The sequence below is a fragment of the Centropristis striata genome, chromosome 7, assembly GCF_030273125.1.
Source record: "Centropristis striata isolate RG_2023a ecotype Rhode Island chromosome 7, C.striata_1.0, whole genome shotgun sequence".
NCBI classification, from domain to species: Eukaryota; Metazoa; Chordata; class Actinopteri; order Perciformes; family Serranidae; genus Centropristis; species Centropristis striata.
In genome coordinates this window covers 8,929,444-8,948,880 of record NC_081523.1, presented here as the reverse complement: position 1 = coordinate 8,948,880, position 19,437 = coordinate 8,929,444, and the positions used below count along the sequence as shown (strand labels likewise).

The 19,437-nt window shown below is 38.6% G+C and overlaps 3 protein-coding genes across 7 annotated transcripts in view; 2 read left to right on the top strand and 1 right to left on the bottom strand.

Moving 5' to 3' along the window:
- Positions 1 to 512: 512 nt before the first annotated feature.
- LOC131974224 (coiled-coil domain-containing protein 158-like) lies at positions 513 to 16,726 on the bottom strand. Of its 3 annotated transcripts, none has more exons than XM_059336448.1 (24): positions 16,256 to 16,726; positions 16,054 to 16,111; positions 15,327 to 15,475; positions 14,918 to 15,093; positions 14,713 to 14,816; positions 14,323 to 14,635; positions 14,167 to 14,222; positions 13,814 to 13,861; positions 13,011 to 13,121; positions 12,824 to 12,905; positions 12,467 to 12,586; positions 10,196 to 10,390; positions 9,216 to 9,431; positions 8,423 to 8,591; positions 6,851 to 7,003; positions 6,410 to 6,522; positions 5,460 to 5,618; positions 4,068 to 4,160; positions 3,086 to 3,208; positions 2,632 to 2,759; positions 1,680 to 1,742; positions 1,393 to 1,460; positions 860 to 1,002; positions 513 to 619 (listed from the first exon to the last, which is right to left on the bottom strand). In XM_059336448.1, the coding sequence occupies exons 1-23, from the start codon at positions 16,302 to 16,304 to the stop codon at positions 887 to 889; spliced, it is 2,862 nt and encodes a 953-aa protein (XP_059192431.1). In that variant the 5' UTR covers positions 16,305 to 16,726; the 3' UTR covers positions 513 to 619; positions 860 to 886. The 3 variants fall into 3 exon arrangements, with proteins under 3 accessions (XP_059192431.1, XP_059192430.1, XP_059192432.1); XM_059336447.1 differs by lacking the exon at positions 13,814 to 13,861 and adding an exon at positions 13,458 to 13,505; XM_059336449.1 differs by lacking the exon at positions 13,814 to 13,861.
- LOC131974234 (sia-alpha-2,3-Gal-beta-1,4-GlcNAc-R:alpha 2,8-sialyltransferase-like) overlaps positions 16,065 to 19,437 on the top strand; it is a 19,243-nt gene continuing 15,870 nt past the window's right edge. Inside the window, exon 1 of the mRNA XM_059336466.1 lies at positions 16,065 to 16,200. The gene's annotated coding sequence lies outside the window, so the exon portion shown is untranslated. The remainder of the gene's footprint in view (positions 16,201 to 19,437) is intronic.
- LOC131974235 (cyclin-G2-like) overlaps positions 16,095 to 19,437 on the top strand; it is a 7,399-nt gene continuing 4,056 nt past the window's right edge. Inside the window, exons 1-7 of one of the 3 annotated variants that reach the window (XM_059336469.1) lie at positions 16,095 to 16,200; positions 16,867 to 16,959; positions 17,533 to 17,656; positions 17,771 to 17,908; positions 18,075 to 18,325; positions 18,471 to 18,549; positions 18,646 to 18,744. In XM_059336469.1, coding sequence (XP_059192452.1) covers positions 17,534 to 17,656; positions 17,771 to 17,908; positions 18,075 to 18,325; positions 18,471 to 18,549; positions 18,646 to 18,744 — 690 coding nt within the window. In that variant the 5' untranslated portion in view covers positions 16,095 to 16,200; positions 16,867 to 16,959; position 17,533. Of the gene's footprint in view, positions 16,201 to 16,775; positions 16,960 to 17,532; positions 17,657 to 17,770; positions 17,909 to 18,074; positions 18,326 to 18,470; positions 18,550 to 18,645; positions 18,745 to 19,437 lie in introns of those variants that run through there. The other 2 variants (XM_059336468.1, XM_059336467.1) reach the window with 2 other exon arrangements.

The following is a 19,437-nucleotide window of genomic DNA, read 5'->3' as shown; positions in this document are numbered from 1 at the left end:
GAATGAGGAGCTGAAACAGATGTATGAAACCTAAGATGTAAGATCTTATGTAATCCACAATGGACTGTGAATGCCAAGGCTACAAGGCCAGACTATGCATTTAGAGGAGTTAAAAGCAGACCTGGGTATGGTGTGTTCACAGCATGCGTTAACAGGAAATGCTCTTCAAAACCAAACTACAAAAAAAGGTGCAAAAGGAGAAGTGCATCTGAAATGTGTCTCTGTTTCTAAATAATCTCTTTTGTGAAGAAAAAGGAACTCAGGAGATGGGGGTGTTTGCTTCAGTATAAAAGGAAACACAGACAATTAAACACCAGAAACAGATGGCGGAACTCATTTTCCTGCTTAATTTGTGCCTGAAATAAAGATGCTGCGTTATACTATTCTATTGCTTTATACTTTTACGCTTGTTTTACTGTGTGCACTACAAAACAAATGCAAAATTGATGTGCATAATATACCTTGGTTGCATTTGAGATCAGTTCTGGTATGAAATAACACCTCAACACACATTCAGATTTTAAAAACTTTATTTACACAATAAATTACAAAAAACGTCCACATTTTTTTTTTTGACAACTTCATCTGGCTGGGTCTTTTGGGGAAAAAAAGGAGTTTTCTGAAAGACAAAAAATATAGAAATAAAGTAATTTAATTAATTCGGAGGAATGGAATGACAGATCATGATCAATCAGTAACATTTACAACATTTTATTAAAACAGAGAAGATTGTGAGTTGCTAAAGGACACAGGTAAAAGGGAACTTCTCTATTGCTGGAATGGATTTTATGTTGCCTCATTGCATCCTGACGCACCAGATTTCACAAAATGTTATCAACTTACGGATAACATGACTCACCTATAAGTCTGCTGTGTTGTGTCACTGTCAGCTGTTTGGGTCAGAGGTCAGGAGAGAATGGACGGGTGACCTGCGGCCCAGTGAGAGCAGCTGTGGGGAGGAAGTGTACCTCGCTGCAGGCACTGGACTCGAAATAACACGGCCTAGAAAAGTCATAATTTATTACTTAGATAATTTAATATTGTTTCTGACAAAAACTTGCGAGTGTGAAGCTGCGACTAACTATTTTCATTATTGAATAATCTGCTGATCATTTCAATTTTTTGAGCTATAAAAAGACAGAAAATATGTGACATCTATAAATTGCTTGTTTTGCATGTCCAACAATACAAACCTCACAAAAATAGTTGCCAGATTTGCTTTAAAAAGTTACTTTTCAAACAACGAATTCATTTTAAATAAGTTGCAGATTGTTTTGATGTTGATATAACAATTTGATTATGCTGTATGGCAGATAAACACTGCACTCATGAAAGGATTACAAAAGAAAATATGTTTTGGAAAAACCTTTTGAGTAGCTGACAAAAACTCACTCTGGCTGAAGGATTTGTTGTTGATTAGTGTCCTGTTGAGCTCAGCTGCCTTCGGGAAATTTGGCTCGCTGTACACGGTGTATGCACAAACACAAACACACATAACATCACATTACACAGCCTGTAGCACTCTTGTGGCGCCGCGCATGTTGCATTAGGGGGAAAAGGTGACGTGCAGAGATGGTGTGATGGTGCGTCTCGTAGCCTTCAGACAAATCATACTCAAACAAAACACTCAAACAAAAAAAGACAACACTGAGTTGGTTAGGTTTCGCTGTGCTCCCTACCTGCCGCAGGTTTTTCTTCTCGATCTGGAGTCGGCTTTTACTTCCTCTGCCTTGTCAGTGCTGCTGTTGATGCGGGGGAAATTAAAATACAAAGTTTGACAACTTATATATCACATTACATGAGTCTTTGACAGAAATCTGAAACTGCCTTTCCACCATAGCACCTCTTCTTCTGAAGTTCTGACTCTTTTATATGCACAAAGTTTAGTTTCAAGAAGGGAAAATGCAATAACGTATCTATGCTTGCGTTTCTCTGCTACAGTTATACCTTCAGTGAATCTGGAAATGGGATAGGATACGTCAATGTGTCACCTTTCATTGGAGCCCAAAGCTATGACTGTACATTCAAACATTCAATACGTACATTCTCCAAGTGGCCTTTTTTGGAAAAGGCCTGGACATACGCTTTAAAAATCACATATAATAATCAAGTAGGTTAGGCTTTCATGCTGTCGTCCCATTGTGTTTTCTAGCTAATTAGTCCCAGCTATAGTTATCAATAGGATTCTGTTTTCAATAGGCTGTTAAAAAAAAACTTCTATTACTCAATGCCAGTAGCGCTTACAATGATGATGACGACTGTTCAGGGAAAAAACCTCAATGTCATCTACCATGGATTCACTCTAAATGGTTCAAGAACAGATTTGAATTTAAGTAAGCCTTGGATAGGATTTTTTTTTCAGATAATTTTACAGGAATGCTAAGAGAGGTTATGACACAAAGGAGTTTTTAAACTAAACAAGGTCAACGGCCTGTCTTGTTTTCATGATATAGTACAGTAGAAACAGGGAAACACTGTGGTCAGTAGAACCACTTACGTATGTACCCCTCCTCCTCCACTTCAAATGACATCCTGCTCACTCAGTAGCATCACATGATTTTCAGATGTGACCTAAGCTAGTCTAAGAACGAAGCTAATCCTTGCAGTGTGTGGGAACGGAGCCAGACGTACAATGTGGTTCTGTGCACCCTCTCCGGGGCAGACCTCCTCCTGTTATCTGTGTGTGGTCTGCGGTTCTCCGAAATCACTCCTCGCAGCTCTCTGACAAGAGACCTGAGCTCCCGGGCGGGGCTCTCCTGCTGGAGGAGAGAGGAGAGAAAGACGATGTTAATGCTCTGCTGCGGGGATGTCAATATTATAAATAGCTGATCTGATTAGTTGGCATTTGAACAGAGAAACCAGGGAACACAAGACCATCTCATATAAAACTGTATTAGCGCAGTTAACAGCATTTCACCGCTTTACTGAGATGATTTACAGTCAGGTTTCTCTACTTCCCACAGGAATGTAATGCCGTGTATGTTTTTGATTTAAAGGCCGAGCAGATGTGCTGAGCTTGTGTCTGTGCAGCCAAATAAACAATGATTCACACATGCAGGCAGATATAAGGAGTTCCTGACTGTACCGTGATCTGGGTGTTGGAGCCGTGCTGGGAAGAAGGTGGAGCAGGGAGTGCAGACTGGGACGGGGAGTTCAGGTCAGATGGAGGTACATTCAGAGCTGTGCGCAAATTTTGACCTTGGAGCTCCTATAGAAAAGAATGGAAGTCATAGAGTGAGTCCAACTAGATTAAGACAGAGAAGCGGAGCACAGACTGTAAATAAAAGAGGGTATATATTCTCATAAATAGGCAAAGTGTGTATTAGAGCAGTGATTCCCAACAGGGGGGGTCCGACCCCCCCACGGGGGGCGCCAAAGATCCACGGGGGGTCGCGAAGCCATCTTGATTTTAAGGGATGTAATAAATCTAATGTGTTAAATATTGATGAGTGAGCATTTAATTCATTAGTGGGACAAAAACAACTAAATAAGGGCTACATTAAACATTTATGCATTTATTTAAATAGAAAAATCACTATAGAAAAGTTTAAAAATAAAGGATATATCGCAAGAATAAGGACATGTGTAACATCCCTCCTGCAGTATACACAGGTAACCTCACCTAGTGGTAACCTCACCTAGTGGTAACCTCACCTAGCGGTAACATCACCTAGCGGTAACCTCACCTAGCGGTAACCTCTCCTAGCGGTAACCTCTCCTAGCGGTAACCTCACCTAGCGGTAACCTCTCCTAGCGGTAACCTCTCCTAGCGGTAACCTCACCTAGCGGTAACCTCACCTAGCGGTAACCTCTCCTAGCGGTAACCTCTCCTAGCGGTAACCTCACCTAACAACAGAAACACAGAGCTAATGGAAAAATGGCGAACGGTAGGGAGGCGCAAATGTTGAATATCTCAAAAAGAAAAAGAGAGGGTACCATGAAAGTCACATTGAGTTCGGCTTCATAGAAGCAATGGACAATGGGTGGGTCGCCAAAATTTACTATGGTAAAAATGTGGGTCCCTGAAGAAAAAGGTTGGGAACCATGTATTAGAGGATAAGGCCTGCCTTCAAATCCAGGGCATGCTGGAGTTTCAGACGGAAAAAGTCCTGCTCCTGCAGCTGGATGAAATCTTGGCAGTCTGCAAAGCTCTCTGACATCTGAGGGAAGATACAGAGAATATGAAACAATAACACAGTGATGGACACAAACATAGACAGAACAGGACAGATAAGGTTTTTTATTTACCTGAATATATAAACAGACATTTTTGTTTCGTTCTCCAGAGGGAGATAATAACTGTGATGCCATAGCTTACAAATTAAATAAACAATCAAACATTGTCATTCTTGGTTTGAAAAAAACAAGCAAAAAACGGTTCCTCTCCATATCCGAAGTGCTTTACCGCAATTGACACATTTTATTGCATTTATTGTCAAACTCTGTTTTAGATAAGTCCATTTTCCCTTTTTTTTGGCTGCTTTGCAGTGCAGGCAGTTGTTACCAATGCTGGAATAGCATCTTTTTCTGCTGAATTGTCAACCATTGGATCAGACTTTCATCAACAAAAGGGACATGAAGCTACATCTGCATTTGTAGAACAGCCAACAGGAACACTCTCTTTCTAAAATGACCTGTAATTTGCCAAAGTCTCCTTTCAGGGGCTAGATTGAAAAAAAGGGCCAAGAGTAGATGCAGAAGTCTTTTTCTCTCTCACAGTACTTGAATTAAAATATGCTGAAAGGTTATTATGGGATTTTTGGCCTAATAATGCCACAAAAGCTCAGCCTACGTCATATTAAAATTCTATTTATCTGCATTTATGTGGATGTGGCGGTTTATGGTCTGCACTTCAAACTCAAGGCCACCAACACTTCATTGTTAATAAATATCAAGGACTCGTTACATGAGAATTGGTGTGTGCTGTTTTCAGTTGAAAACTTTATATGAATTTCAGCCTGTCATCATCTTATCCAGGGTTCTCTTTAAACCAGACAATGTGTTGTGGTAATATAATGATTAGTATAGACTTCTCCATGCAAGGAGAGTGATTGCACTATATTGGAAAAATGTAGAACCACCATCAATGGCAATATGGAAGAAGGAGTTGATGACTTGTCTTGGACTGGAGAGATTGACATACATTGTTAAAGGTAAACAGGAGGAGTTTGCTTGGATTTGGGAATCATTTATGTCATTCTTGACCAATGGAACGGATAACACTGACTGAACAATAGGTTATGAAATGATCCTTTTTATTTTGCTCGTTGCTTGTTTGTTGTCACTGTCCATTTTATTTACTCATTTTCTTTGTCTGTGTGAATGAATGTATGTTCGAGGGGATATAAATGAAAATGTTTGTATATTCGACATAAAGTTTGATATGCACTTGAAACTTCAATAAAAAATATTGTTGAAAAAAATAATAATGATTAGTATAAAGTGTAATTGAGAGCCACCTTATGAAGGATTGACTCCAGATGGCTGATCCTCTCCCTCAACTGTTGATCTTTGGAGCGAAGGGCGTCCAGCTCATTGGCAAGTTGTCTCTTCTCCTCCCTGACGAGGGTGAGCTCCTGGAGCTGGCGCTGGTTCTCCAGGCTCTGGTAGCGCTTCTCCTGTACAGGATAGGGAGAGTCGACAGAAAAATGGAACAATGCATTTTAATTTATCTTTTTTTTTTAACATGGGCCGAGGAAGAACCCATTAAAATTTGGGGCAGACCTGAAAGGCGGTCACCGTGTTGTTTGGAGTGGCAAATCCAGATAGTGTGAAAAGTAGTTATGAAGCTAAGGCTATCTCCCTTTCAACATTGTTAGCCAGAAAGCTAATTTTACAGTCTTGGAAATCTGAAAGGGCTCCTACATTTGAAATGTGGTTGAGAGAGCTGGGATATACATTACACTTAGAGAAAATCAGGTACATCATATCTGCTAAAGAGGATATCTTTTTTTTTTTTTTTTTTAATCTGGCAACCTTTTCTTGATTTAATGTCTAAAAACTGAATTAGTGCTATTCTGTTGTTGTGCCATTTATGTTAAACCCATGTTTTGTTTGTCTCATGTCAAAAACTCATGTAAAAAAAACCAAACATGTATTGTTCTGTGTAGCTCCACCAACTATCTCTAATTTGTATATATTTTTCTGTTATGAAACCAATAAAAATAAATACACACAAAAAAAGGCCTGAAAGGCGGTTTCATGGATTATTTCCCACTTTAGTTCATATTTCGAGATAGGACATGTTCTTGGCTGAACTTGTCAATAGCTGAGATGCTAACTTTGCTGTTAAAGCATTCTGCTTAATTTATTTAAAAAATGAGACAACTACTACTTGTTACTTTGTACCGGTAGACACTTGTGATTAATCACATTCATCAGAAACGCTGGTACATTACGTTTTTTTTACCTGGTACAGTTTGTCCGTAGTTTCCTCTAAATGTTGGATTTTAACCTGCAGTGAGTCGACCTGCTCTCTCCTGGCAGTGATCTCCTTCTGCATGTTCATGGCCACTTGGAGACCTGAAGCAGAGACAAACAAACAGCGCAAAGTGAGAAGGAACACTATGCACATGTTATTTAGAACATATTGTAAATCAGATACTTAAGCTTTGAACGTCTCAAGGACATGTGTTATTGATAAAACATGTCACATTTTAATATTTGCACTATTATTCAGTGACATTTTACATCTTTTGAGAGTTGTCTGCATTCCTAGCTTTCATTACAATCCAAATAAATCACCGTTATCTTTCCACTTGATCTCAGATTGTGTGTAAATCAGAGGATGTTTCTTTGTTCTTGAGATCTTTTAATTAAGTCTCAGTTTAAATTATGTCATGGATCTAACCGTGTCCGTCAGCTCCTTCCAGGGCCCTCAATGTGCTCCCGACCTGGTCCAGCTCGTCATGGGCGTTCCTCAGCTGACTCTGAAGCTTCAGCACCGCGCCCTCGTGCTCCTCCTTCATGCAGCTGTGGAGCTGTTGCAGCTCCTTGTGCTCCTCTGAAATCGTGCCCGCACAAACACATACATCAAATCCACGGAGAGAAACGCACTTTAACACACACACAACAATGGAAGGGCTTGGTTGACAGTGAAAACATACCAAACATGGTTCTTTGTTGTTTTTAACACAGCAGGAGAAGAGGATCATTTGATTTGGCAAAAGGCCGTGAGACCTGAACTCTTTCTAGAAACAGCACTGTGTAATTCCTGGTGAATGAAAAGGTTTGGTTACGTCCGTCTGCTGTCCGGAGGTAACAAACAGTACCATAGGGTAAAAGTCCACATGGAATACAACATCATATTGTGGCAATTAATAACCACATGAGCATTTGATTATTGCAGAAGACTACTGGAGATTATTGTGATCCTAACAAGGTGGAAAATACATTTTAATCTCTACTGTCCGTTATGTCATTGTTTGATACAAACAGACTTTGAGAAAATGTAAAGTTCTAGATACATTTGATTAGAAGGATGGAACTTTAACTGTCTTTTTTTAACCCATTGAGGCCTAAAATGCCTGTAAAACCTCTGGGCGATTTTAAATTAAGCCCCTAAAACCTGAAGTTTTTCTGGAAATTCAACAGAAGTGTCAACACTTCTACTAAATAATAGATTTTTCAGCCTCTGTAGCAGATAGAAATGAAATTCAAAAAGTATTTGAGTCTTCTACAAATACTACAAAACGACGTATCTGCTTTCCAGGCTTCAATGGGTTAATGCATGGAATAGGAGGGATGAATAACTTGTGATAGACAAAAGACACGGTGACTTTATGTGGATACCACATTATATATTATTCATTGATGAACTGAATCACAATTACAATTTTCATAGGCACTTGTGGTTGCTAAATGAATGAAGACAACAACTCCCATGATCCGACTCTACTTCACAATGTCATCAAATTCTGTCTTATATCATTAGTTTGATTGAAAGACCATCAGCGGCAGAAATTACGCTCTGAATAATCCCACAAGAAACAAAAACTATTCATTCATTCATTATTATAGTGAGGAAACTGCCGTTCAGTTTGCTTTGAGTAACCATTGTTTATATCAGGGGTGTCAAACTCAAATACACAATGGGCCAAAATTTTAAACTTGAATAAAATCGCGGGCCAACATTGAACAAATAAACCTTTTAATATATACCAAACATGTTTTGCTTTAACATTAAATATGGAACCAGCAACGCTTCTAAACATACAATATATAACTAAATAGTGCAGACATGCAAAATCAAATTTCAAATAAAAAACACATCAATGTCATTAATTATAATAATATAATAATTTGGTATTGCCTCGCGAGCCAAATAAAATTTGGCCTGCGGGCCAGAGTTTGACACCCCTGGTTTATATGATGGATATTGGTCTCTTGTGTGGTGATACACGTTCAGTAAAGCTCCACTCACTTGTGTGGCTGAGTAACTGCATGCACTGGACCTCCAGCTGGATGGTGAGCTGCTTTTTCTCCAGAGTTCCTTCAAGGAGACGCTGACTTTGATCAGCCACAGAGGCCTGTAGCTGCTGCTTCTCCTGCTCTATAGCAGCCAGCTCTGACTTGTGCCGGTCTAACTCAGCCTAATATGGCACAGGAGAGACAAAAGGTGGGAGGTTAGTGATGATATGGGATCTATTCATTTTTCAGTCACTTTTCTTGCCATGCTACTGACTAGGGGTGTGCCATATCGTATCGTTCACAATAATATCGGTATATTTTTTTTATGGTTCAAAAAAATGCATATCGTGATATTGGCAACGTTCCTACTTCTTGATGTAGTGGCTTACTCCCTGTCGCTAAACACATGCAGCTTTCAAAATAAGAGCAAAGTGTGTTAAGAGAATCCACCACAGAATTTCCAAGAAGACTGTCAAAATAAGATGCCTTAAGTGAAACATACAAGAACCTTTATTCTCCTTTACAAAATTTCATTAAAATATGCCCCTGGAACCCCTAAATGGTTATTTTTATTATTTTCTCATACACAAGAGTCAAGAGTACATTTTTTTGTATTTGGCAACTGTTGAGATTTGCACTTCAAACTACATGTTAGATTTTTAATTATTTATACAGACTAAAAAAAAAAATCATATTTTCATCTTTTTAAGTATTTCCTAATATCGTTAAGAATATCGTTATCGCAAAAATAGCCTGCAATATCGTGATATTCTTTTAGGGCCATATCGCCCACCCCTACTACTGACCCGTAGCTGCTTGCTCTCCAGCTTGTGCTGGTTTAGCTGGTTGCTGAAGAGGCTGTTCTCCTGGTGAAGGTCATCGATAGCTTGGCTTTGCTGCACTCTCATCTGGACGCTGCTCTCTATCACCTTCTCTTGGACATCCAGCTTCCGCCTCAGTGTTTCTCCTTCTGCATGCAAGGTCTGGCATCGGCTCTGGGCCTCTTCCAACCTGGCAAGATGCTGAAATACACGACCGGTCAAAAGTTTTAGAACACCCCAATTTTTCCAGTTTTTTATGGAAATTCAAGCAGTTCAAGTCAAATGAACAGCTTGAAAGGGTACAAAGGTAAGTGGTGAACTGCCAGAGGTAAATAAAAAAAGGTAAGCTTAACCAAAACTGAAAAATAATTTCAGAATTATATCAGTAGGCCTTTTTCAGGGAACAAGAAATGGGTTAACAACATAACTCTATGGAGTCTTGAATTCTTTTCATGTCTTTGTAAGTCATTTTGTGTCTTTTTTGGTCATTTTGTGTCTTTTTTTGTCATTTTGTGTCTTTTTTTGGTCATTTTGTGTCTTTTTTTTGGTCATTTTGTGTCTTTTTTTGTCATTTTGTGTCTTTTTTTGTCATTTTGTGTCTTTTTTTGGTCCTTTAGTCCAACATAAAATGTGATTTTGAATCTTTTTTTTACTTTCAAAACACTATCATGCTCAATAAAGAATTTTAAATGTTGCAAATGTGCATTCATTTCAGAGTACACTGAGACATTAAACTGCATAATTTACTTTTAAATTCTGGAAAAGTTGGTGTGTTCTAAAACTTTTGACCAGTAGTGTAAATCAGCTAAGCTTCAGTTTATTGAGCCATAAAAAACAGCACATAGTTGATCAATCATGGTTTATCTAATCTTAATCTAAATTATTATTACTATTGCGATTTTTTTATTCATCTGTAAACCATGACTCATGATGCTAATGATGCATGATTTCCTCTAGAACATTACGTGCTGAACTTCTTGCTGCCTCAGCTGGAGTTCTTCATTTTTCTCCTCCAGGAGTTCCTGGGATCTCCTCCCCTCCTGGGCCCTTTGCTCCAGCAGCGCCTGCAGGCAGGTTGTCTCCTCCCTGGCCACCTCCAGCTGTCCTCTCAGGACCTTTGCCTCATCTTGGAGCTCAAAGCGCTGCTGCTCACTGCACCTCTAGAGGATAAAGCAGGAGGCACAGTGGACTGATTGTTTTTAAAATGGCAAAAAAATAATAATCTTTTGACAGTGTGAAGAGATATGATCTCAAAGATGGGAGAGAAACTGGCTTGACATTTCATTTTGTGTTATTCTTGGATGGTTGACTGATCAAGCATGCTCTGCATTTAAGCAAACCCATCTGAAGAGGTACACCTGGTCCTACACAGTGTGGTACAACTAATAGTAAAAATGCAACCAAAACTAGACCTGCACCAAGGCCATGCTCATCTCATAATGTTTTTTTTTTTTTAAACTTCTCTTTATTGGTTTTTTTTTCTTTCGTTCACATACAAAAATAGGTACATGTTCATTTATGCTTGAAATCAACACGAAAGAACAGAATGGTAGTAAAAAAAAAACAATTAAAAAACAACCTAGGTGGAGTCAAATCAAATATAAAAACAATAATAAAGTTTACAAAAAAAGAAAGAGATTTAAAAATGAATAACACAACTTGGAGGATGTCGAGTGTTCTAAAATTTACAGTTGTTAATTTTTCATGGGATTGTATTTAGTATAATAGTCCATAAATGGCTGCCATATTGTATAAATGGTATTTATCTTACCTCTCAGGGTGAATTTTATTTTTTCTAACAGCAAATGCTTCATTTTATCATTCATGAAAGCTTGATGGATTGGTGGAGTTTTTTGTTTCCAGTTCAGCAGAATTCTTCTTCTCGCTAGCAGTGTCACAAAACAAATCGCATTCTTCTGGTCGTTTGATAAAGAGAGCTGCACGAACTGGGTCTGGTTTGCTCATCTCATAATGTTAAATAAAGTGAAAACAAAATTTGCGTATACACCCTGTAATTCACATCTGATCCAAAATTAAACATGTTCTTCCCTGGCCCATGCTACACCTTTCCATCAAGTTTCATGAACTTTCGTAGCTTTTCCTTAATCCTGCTAACAAACAGAAAAAGAAATAAACCAAACTAGAATACTTTCATTGTTTTATCTAGCTGCCAGGCAGATCTTTCCAGCAAGGTAAAGTAGTCAAAACATTCCAAAAATAGCATACACTTAAACTAATATTTAGTCAATAGTTTTAAATAGGTGGCTAAAATATATTTTGCTGCTGCTCCCATCCTCAGTGATACATTGTGTCTGTCATGCACTTCTCTTGCCCAAATGTTCTCATCCACAATAAGTCACAAAACTGCCTCCCCATGATATAGATGCCCTCCACTAAATATATAATAATAGTGGACATATAATGTCAGACAGTGTAGCCCAGGGGTAGGCAACCTGAGGCTCCAGGGCCACATGTGGCTCTTCAGACCATCTGCAGCAAAATAATTATATGAAATTACAGATTTCTTTACATTTTTATATTTATTTATCATTGCGGCCAGCCCATTGGAATTTGTATTCTTTAATTGTAAAAACCTGCAGCTAATATATGGCATTAAAAAATCAACTAAATTGTGTATCATAGCTTACAAAACTTACGAAAGTCTACAGCCCGGCGCTTTAACCTCTAAATTTTGTCAACTTCTAGTCTAGTTTCGAGTTTTTCTAGCTAGGCGAGCTTTCGATTCCAAGTCTTCATAGATATTTATTACAAAATCATATTAACAAATGCTCGTTATTACTTATTAGTAATGTTGGTAGGCTCATTTAGACTGAGTAGGCTGTTTTATCTTCATTGTGAGGCTCAAAATAAGGTTTGCAGCTCCATTCCGACATATTTTCTCTTTTTTTGGCAAACAATGGCTCTTTTGTTAGTAAAGGTTGCACACCCCTGGTGTAGCCTCAGTTGTGACACCTCGACCACCAAAGCCCATCCCTTAACCAGAGCCTCCACCTGAGCCTGACTATCCTTTTTTACTCTTCCCATCAGTGTCTTAAGCAGTTTTACCAGCAGATTACATGTTGCTGCATAGAACTTAAGTATGACTAAACTTAAGTAAAGTCAACCTGATACTTTAAACAAGTGTTATTTAACATAAACATGCATCTATAAGTGGTTTTTGGGTATGATAAAAACAGAAAGTGCTGGTTTTCAGATTCATGTTTTTGCTGACACACCTCAAGTTGGCCAAGCTGGGACTGAAGCACCTCTGCGTGTTGTAAAGCTCGCTCTTTCTCTCTCTCGGCTTCCACCAGCTGGGATTGAGCCTGAGTGAGCTGTTGCTCCAGACAGCAAACCTACAATTTCACAAATTGAATCAAATATTAATTTAGTTTTTATTCTGGCACAGGAAGTAAACAGGAGTTCAATCATAGTGGTGTGCATCTCCACATTGTTGTCATCTAATGTTCAACTGCCCTCTGCGGGTCTAACTGATCTAATCATCTAGTGAAGTGGATGAATGTTTCTGCTGGTTAACGTTTGGCTGCTTGCTTACATTATTGTTCATAATATTATTGTCCACTCTTCCTTACCTTGTCTGTACGGCTGCAGAGGGTTGATTCAAGTTCACTGACCTGACACTGGTGCAGTGATGCCTGTCTCTCTGCAAGTTTTCTAAGCATAGAAATTATTATTATTTTTAATTTGTATTCAAGTCTTAAACTGCCCTAAACACTCAATGTTAAAACAGACATTAACTGATTTGGGAACAGCACTTACTTTAACATCTCCAACTTGACACTTAAGCTGACACTATTGCTTTTTGATGAGCTCAGTTTGTCAGTCAACAGCGCCATCTCCTGGCCAAGACTTGCAATCAGGTCTTCCATCCTAGGACAGAGCAATGTGCAGAGTGAGCACTGCTATGGTATACACACACAATATTTACAATAAACAATGGAGTGTGGCAAAATAACACAATAGTTGGAAGGGATGAGGGAATGCAAAAAACACTGCAGCAGCTGCAGGTGGTAAGTATTTTTATGATTTAAGAAAAAGCAGAAATTCTTCATATTTCAGAAGCAGGAACCTGAGAATATTTAGCTTTTTTTTTGCTTGAGAAGTGACTGAAATGATTGATCTATAATGAAATGATAAGCTGATTTCTTTTCTGCCAAGTAACTAAACAATTCATTGACTAATGACATCAGTTCTCCATTGAATTACCTTTCTTTTTGCTTATTTTCTCCACTGCTTTCCTCACTCCCCAGATGCCTATGGTATACACACACAATATTTACAATAAACAATGGAGTGTGGCAAAATAACATACACTAGTTGGAAGAGATGAGGGAATGCAAAAAACACTGCAGCAGCTGCAGGTGGTAAGTGTTTTTATGATTTTTAAAAAAGAGCAGAAATTCTTCATATTTCAGAAGCAGGAACCTGAGAATATTTAGCTTTTTTTTTGCTTGAGAAGTGACTGAAATGATTGATCTATAATGAAAATATTAGCTGATTTCTTTTCTGCCAAGTAACTAAACAATTCATTGACTAATGACATCAGTTCTCCATTGAATTACCTTTCTTTTTGCTTATTTTCTCCACTGCTTTCCTCACTCCCCAGATGCCTATGGTATACACACACAATATTTACAATAAACAATGGAGTGTGGCAAAATAACATACACTAGTTGGAAGGGATGAGGGCATGCAAAAAACACTGCAGCAGCTGCAGGTGGTAAGTGTTTTTATGATTTTTAAAAAAGAGCAGAAATTCTTCATATTTCAGAAGCAGGAACCTGAGAATATTTTGCTTTTTTGCTTGAGAAGTGACTAAAATGATAGATATATTATGAAATTATAAGCCGATTTCTTTTCTGCCAAGTGACTAAACAATTAATTGACTAATGACATCAGTTCTCCATTGAATTACCTTTCTTTTTGCTTATTTTCTCCACTGCTTTCCTCACTCCCCAGATGTTTTAATGACTGCAACAAAACAGATGGAAACATACATTAGATATAACAGAAGGAAAAGTGCACGTCTAAGTCTCAAGTATGCTGAAGATTATCTTTATCTAGTACTTACCAAAAAAAATCCTTCCTGTAGCTCATCTGTCTCAGTATTAAAATCCTCAGGTAACTCAACAGCTGGTGACTGCTGTCTTGAAGTTGTGATATTTTGACTAGTTATGGCGTTGTCTCCACATTGTGCCTCATGAGACAGCAGGGAGTACATTTCCTTTATATTTTGTTCCAATGTCTCTATTTTCTTGATAAGTGCCAACGACTCATCGTCCGTTTCCTGCTTTTGGTGCTCAGCCCTTTTGATGCTTTGGAGCTCCTCCAACATGAACAGCATCTTTTCCATCTGATCAACGTGCGTCCTCGAATCCTTCAATCTAAAAATAAAAAGATCTGTGGGTCGAACTGATTTAAACACTTATTTACAGAAGTCAAATTTTATCAGTGTCTTCACCTGAGGTCAGACAGGTTGTCCTTCGCCTTCTGGACTTCATGCAACTTAGTCTGCAGGTTGCCGATGGCTGTGTCAAAACTCTCTTGTTCAGGTTGATCATGTGTCTGGGTTTGAAAGGGTAAAATAATACATTATGTAGCAATACCTATTGAGTTATTCAAACAGCATCATGACATGATTAATGGCTAAACATAAAGGTATCAACCTTGTTAAGCTGCAAGTCAGACAGCTGTTGAAGACAGTCATCTATTGTATGTTCTAACACTTCTTCTCCAGGAAAGCTGATGTCTCCTTGGTTTGAACTATCCAGATCACAGATCAGTGGCTGAGTCATTGCCTGCTGGTGGGCTGAAAGGATAGTGGATTCCCCAGGTGAGTCATCTGCCAAAAGAGCAGAGGAGGTTAAAAATACACACACTGTTTGTTGTTAGTTTGGGGTGGATGAAACATGGCGTTGTACAATGCTTTGGGCTTTTTTTAATTTTGAATTATTTTCAAAATACTTTGCTTTCCCAGTGTTTTTGTGTTATATAGTCTGATGACTGATGGTTCAGTCATATGGCACTATCATTTCAGGGTGCTGGGAAAAGTGAAATAACTTTGCTAATACTCACAGTCATTAAAGCTGTGGTTGTGGCAGCTTTGTTCAGGGGAGCTGTGGGTGCCATGTGTGCAGCCAAACCTCTCCAAGGTTATTTTTGTTGCGTTTTCCACCTCTTCTTGAAGCCTCTGGGTTTCCTTGGTGCGCCTTTCAAGCTCCTCACTGTAAAAACAACAACCAAAAAAATGTATAATAGGAGGGACGGGGAGTATAATTTATAATGATGCCATTAAGGATGCACTTACAAATATTGATTATACATTAACCCACTGAGTATTTTCTCAACTAATCAATTAATTGTTTGAGCTTTAAAACTTCAGCAAATAGTGAAAAATGTCCACCATGCTTTCTCAATTTTTTTTCAGTCCAAACCCAAAAGATATCCAATTTAATGTGATATGAAGCAAAAAACGTAAGAAATCTTCATAATCAAGAGGCTGAAAATAGCATTATGCTGCCATATTTGCATGAACAATTACTTTATAATCTAGTTGCCATAACATTGTGGAAATGCCTTCATTGAGCTATGCAGTAGACATGAAGAGGGACTTTAAGAGGTCAGGGGCCTACAGTATTAATAGTCAGTCTGTACTGATTTAATGCTAGGCCTGTCTTTATGCTTTGGGCCTGTCTTTTAATATCTTCGGTCTGTTTTGGAGACTTTTTTGAATCAAAACAACAAGGCTGCTCATGAGTTTGCAGTTGGGCTAAAATATAATGAACAAATGAGCGAGTCTCACCTCAGTTCATCCAGGGTCAGACTATTAAACCTCCGTGGAAGAGAGGCATCATGGCTCTCTGTAAAGAAAGTTCAGAGGAGAACAGAGGACTTGTGAAGAACTGAACAACTCAAGAAGTTACGATTAACAAAATTGTCCGCTAAGCAGGTAAGCTAACGGTAATATACTTTTCACGTGCTGTTGCTAAGTAACGGTAACTTACCTGTCGCTGCTTGTGCTCGTTTTGTTTGAATTTCAAACTGAAGTGCCATTTCTCCTGGAAAGCCGAATACTGTGAGGTTTGGAGGGCTGAAACCTCAATGACATATCTGTTTACATTAGTAATCAAGCTGTTGATATAGTTAACTATCAAAAAAAACCATCTAATAACGGTAATTTACCGTTACCTCCTCGAAGCTAGCATGAACAGCTAGTCAGTAAACTGTCGTTAAACGTAACGTTTTATCACCATGGAAACAGCATCCGTTGGTAATTCCTAGTTAGCATTATGCTATCAGTAATTTAATGTATCTTGGCGCTAATAGCTAAACTAGTTAACATTGTTTGACTGCCTATGTTGATCTGATATTTGACCAAGTAAAGTTGATACTAGAATTACAGTAAAAGTAACATTAGCGCCGATACTTTGAAATAATCCGCCAACATCCGCCTCTTTTCCTGCTAATGACGAAATCAGGCAACGCAAAGGCGTTTCCAGCGGTGCATGATGGTCATTGTAGTTTGCGAGCAGGTCAGCGGTTGTTTGTTTATTCAGGGCGGACCCTCTCTTTCAGAAGGGATCAAGGATCTTGTTTTTTTAACATTTCCCTCCAGTCATCGCCATCAAAATGGAAACATGAAGAAGTGAAAGGTGTGACTAAGCTGCAGCGCTATTATTATCCTGCACATCGGCAGCTTTTGGGCAAGGTAAGACCATAGATATCTATGGGTAAGACGACCGTTTATTGATTTACGCTAGCAAGCTAACGTTAGCTAACTCAGCTAATATTGACTGTTATTTGTGTTTGCGACACCTTCAGCTTTTTGACATCCATAGATGTTGTTGTTTAGCCGAATACAGTTAATAGAGTAATTCTCTTAATTCCTCCTTCTGAAATGTGTAACAGTGACCCAATTATGACTACGTGACCTGGTTTCTCTTGTTCAGCAGACATTTACTTTTGCATTAACCCAAACCAATGTCAATATTTACTTAATTTTGTGAATGCTTAATGATCATACTTCAGTGTCTTTCTGTACACATCATCCTAATTAACCAGTTTATAATGTTACATATATGTGATCATTAATTAAGATGAGGAGTTTTTAGTTTTTGGGCGGTGGAGGGATCATCCACTGATACCTGACACCCGGGGGGAGGTGTGGTTTAGGAGACTACATATATGCCCTCCTCCCCTTTACTCTACCGAATAGGAAACAATTGGTGTGGGCTTTCTTTTGCATTGCAATGCAGAACCACTGAGATATGTTGTTTTTCAGGATGAGGGATCTTCAAGCCATTGACAGCTTGCTCCTGACAGAGCTGAAGTCATGTCGTGCAAAAGAGTACAACTTTCTTCCCAGGGAGACTGGCCTGAAGCTGATGGAGTCGGCTTCCACAGAGGTAACCCACTGACCCACTTTTACAGTTTTGGCTGTCTGTGCTGGCTTATGGGATTACTAAAAATAAATTCTGTTCCCAGCTATGTCTGTCTAATATATAGTGGTTTATTTTCAGAATCACAGTGGAGTGTCTGCGAAATGCAGAGACACCAGAGTGGAAGAACTGTGGGGCCTGACTAGTTTCTTCGGCTACAGCACCCAGACTTTTGTTCAAGCTGTCAATTTGCTTGATAGATTCCTCACCATTATGAAGGTAGGAAATAAATAAAGCTTTGTGTTATATGTTTCAAATTGCAACTTTGCATTTTTAGATCATGTTTCTGCCACCAGTCAGAAAACAACACAGCCACAATGACCCTGTATGACCTTGAATCATGGGATGTTGACTCGCACTTATCACTGTCGTGTCATTGTGTCAGGTGCAGCCCAAACACTTGCCCTGTATTGGAGTCTGCTGTCTTCACATTGCTGCCAAAATGGTTGAGGAAGAGAGCAATGTCTCACCCACCCATGAACTAATTCGCATCAGCCAAAGCAAGTTCACTGTGTCAGACCTGTGTCGTATGGAAAAGATCATCTCAGAGAAGCTCAGTGTGGAGCCTGAAGCAGTGACCGCCTTAACCTTTCTACACCTCTACTACTCAGCCTTCACATCCCTGTCTGCTGGAAGGTAAACATTGTCTTTTACTTTTTATTATTATTCCTGTTGTTTTAAGGTGATGCATGGCTCCAGTTTGCATGGAGTTGGTCAAATCGATTCTGCTTTATGAGCTGTGTATTGGCGGCTCTCATTAGGATTCCCTCTATATTTTAAGGGAGGAGATCCCAAGCATTGGGAGACTGGAAGCCCAGCTAAAAGCCTGCTTATGCCGGCTTGTTTTCTCTAAAGCAAAAGTAAGGATTGTTCCCAGGCGACAATTTCACAGCATAGCAGCATTCACACTTTATGTCCTGTGACTTACTAATCTACTATTTTTATCTCCTTTGCAGCCATCAGTGCTGGCACTGTCCCTAATTGCTCAGGAGTTTGAAGCCCTCCAGTCCATCACCTTGTTGAAGATTGTACAGCAATTCCAAAGACACCTAAAGGTATGAACAGAGTGGGGTCGCATCAACTGATTTATTCCCTATCAATCAATGTAGTTTTCTCTTAAAACATGTCTGAATATAGTGAAAAATAACCATCACAAGTTATTAGAGACCAAGATAGTGTCTTCAAATGTCTTGTTTTGTTGAAACAATAGTCTAAAATTTTAAGAATTACTGTTAACTCCCGAAGATGTCTCCAAAATTAAAATAATATTAATAATAAAGATTTTAGAAAAGCTTGAACTCCGATTTATTTTGTCCAGTTCTATTTAAAAAATGTCTTAAACAGTTAATTTGTTATCAGAACTCAAGCCAATAAATGTTCTGTCCATCACTTATTCAACTTATTGTTGCAGCTCTAATAAAATGCTTCCAATAGGCTCTTTTTAGTGTCTGGTGTTCTATATTCTTGATAGATTACTATTGAAACGTATTTTCATCTACGACCTTCAGACTCAGAGATTCCATAATTTCTGTGTCACTATTTTTGCACAACACAATTTTTTCAGACATACTGAGCAACATTTAACTCTCTTATGTGACTATTATGCCATAAAGTTTTCTCTATTTAAAACTCTTTCAATTCCAATTTGTCTCACATCTCTTTGCTCTGTATTATAAATACCAGTGTTGTAATCGTAAAATGTCACATGACCGTGTCACTGCCTAAGCACGTGCGCATACGTATAGAAT

Coding starts and splice junctions, on each gene's coding strand:
- LOC131974224 (XM_059336448.1), bottom strand. CDS start 16,304: ATGGCACTTCAGTTTGAAATTCAAACAAAACGAGCACAAGCAGCGACA. Junction 15,476..16,053: donor CTGACCCTGGATGAACTGAG/GTGAGACTCGCT, acceptor TTGTTTTTACAG/TGAGGAGCTTGAAAGGCGCA. Junction 14,817..14,917: donor CTGACTTGCAGCTTAACAAG/GTTGATACCTTT, acceptor TTTCAAACCCAG/ACACATGATCAACCTGAACA.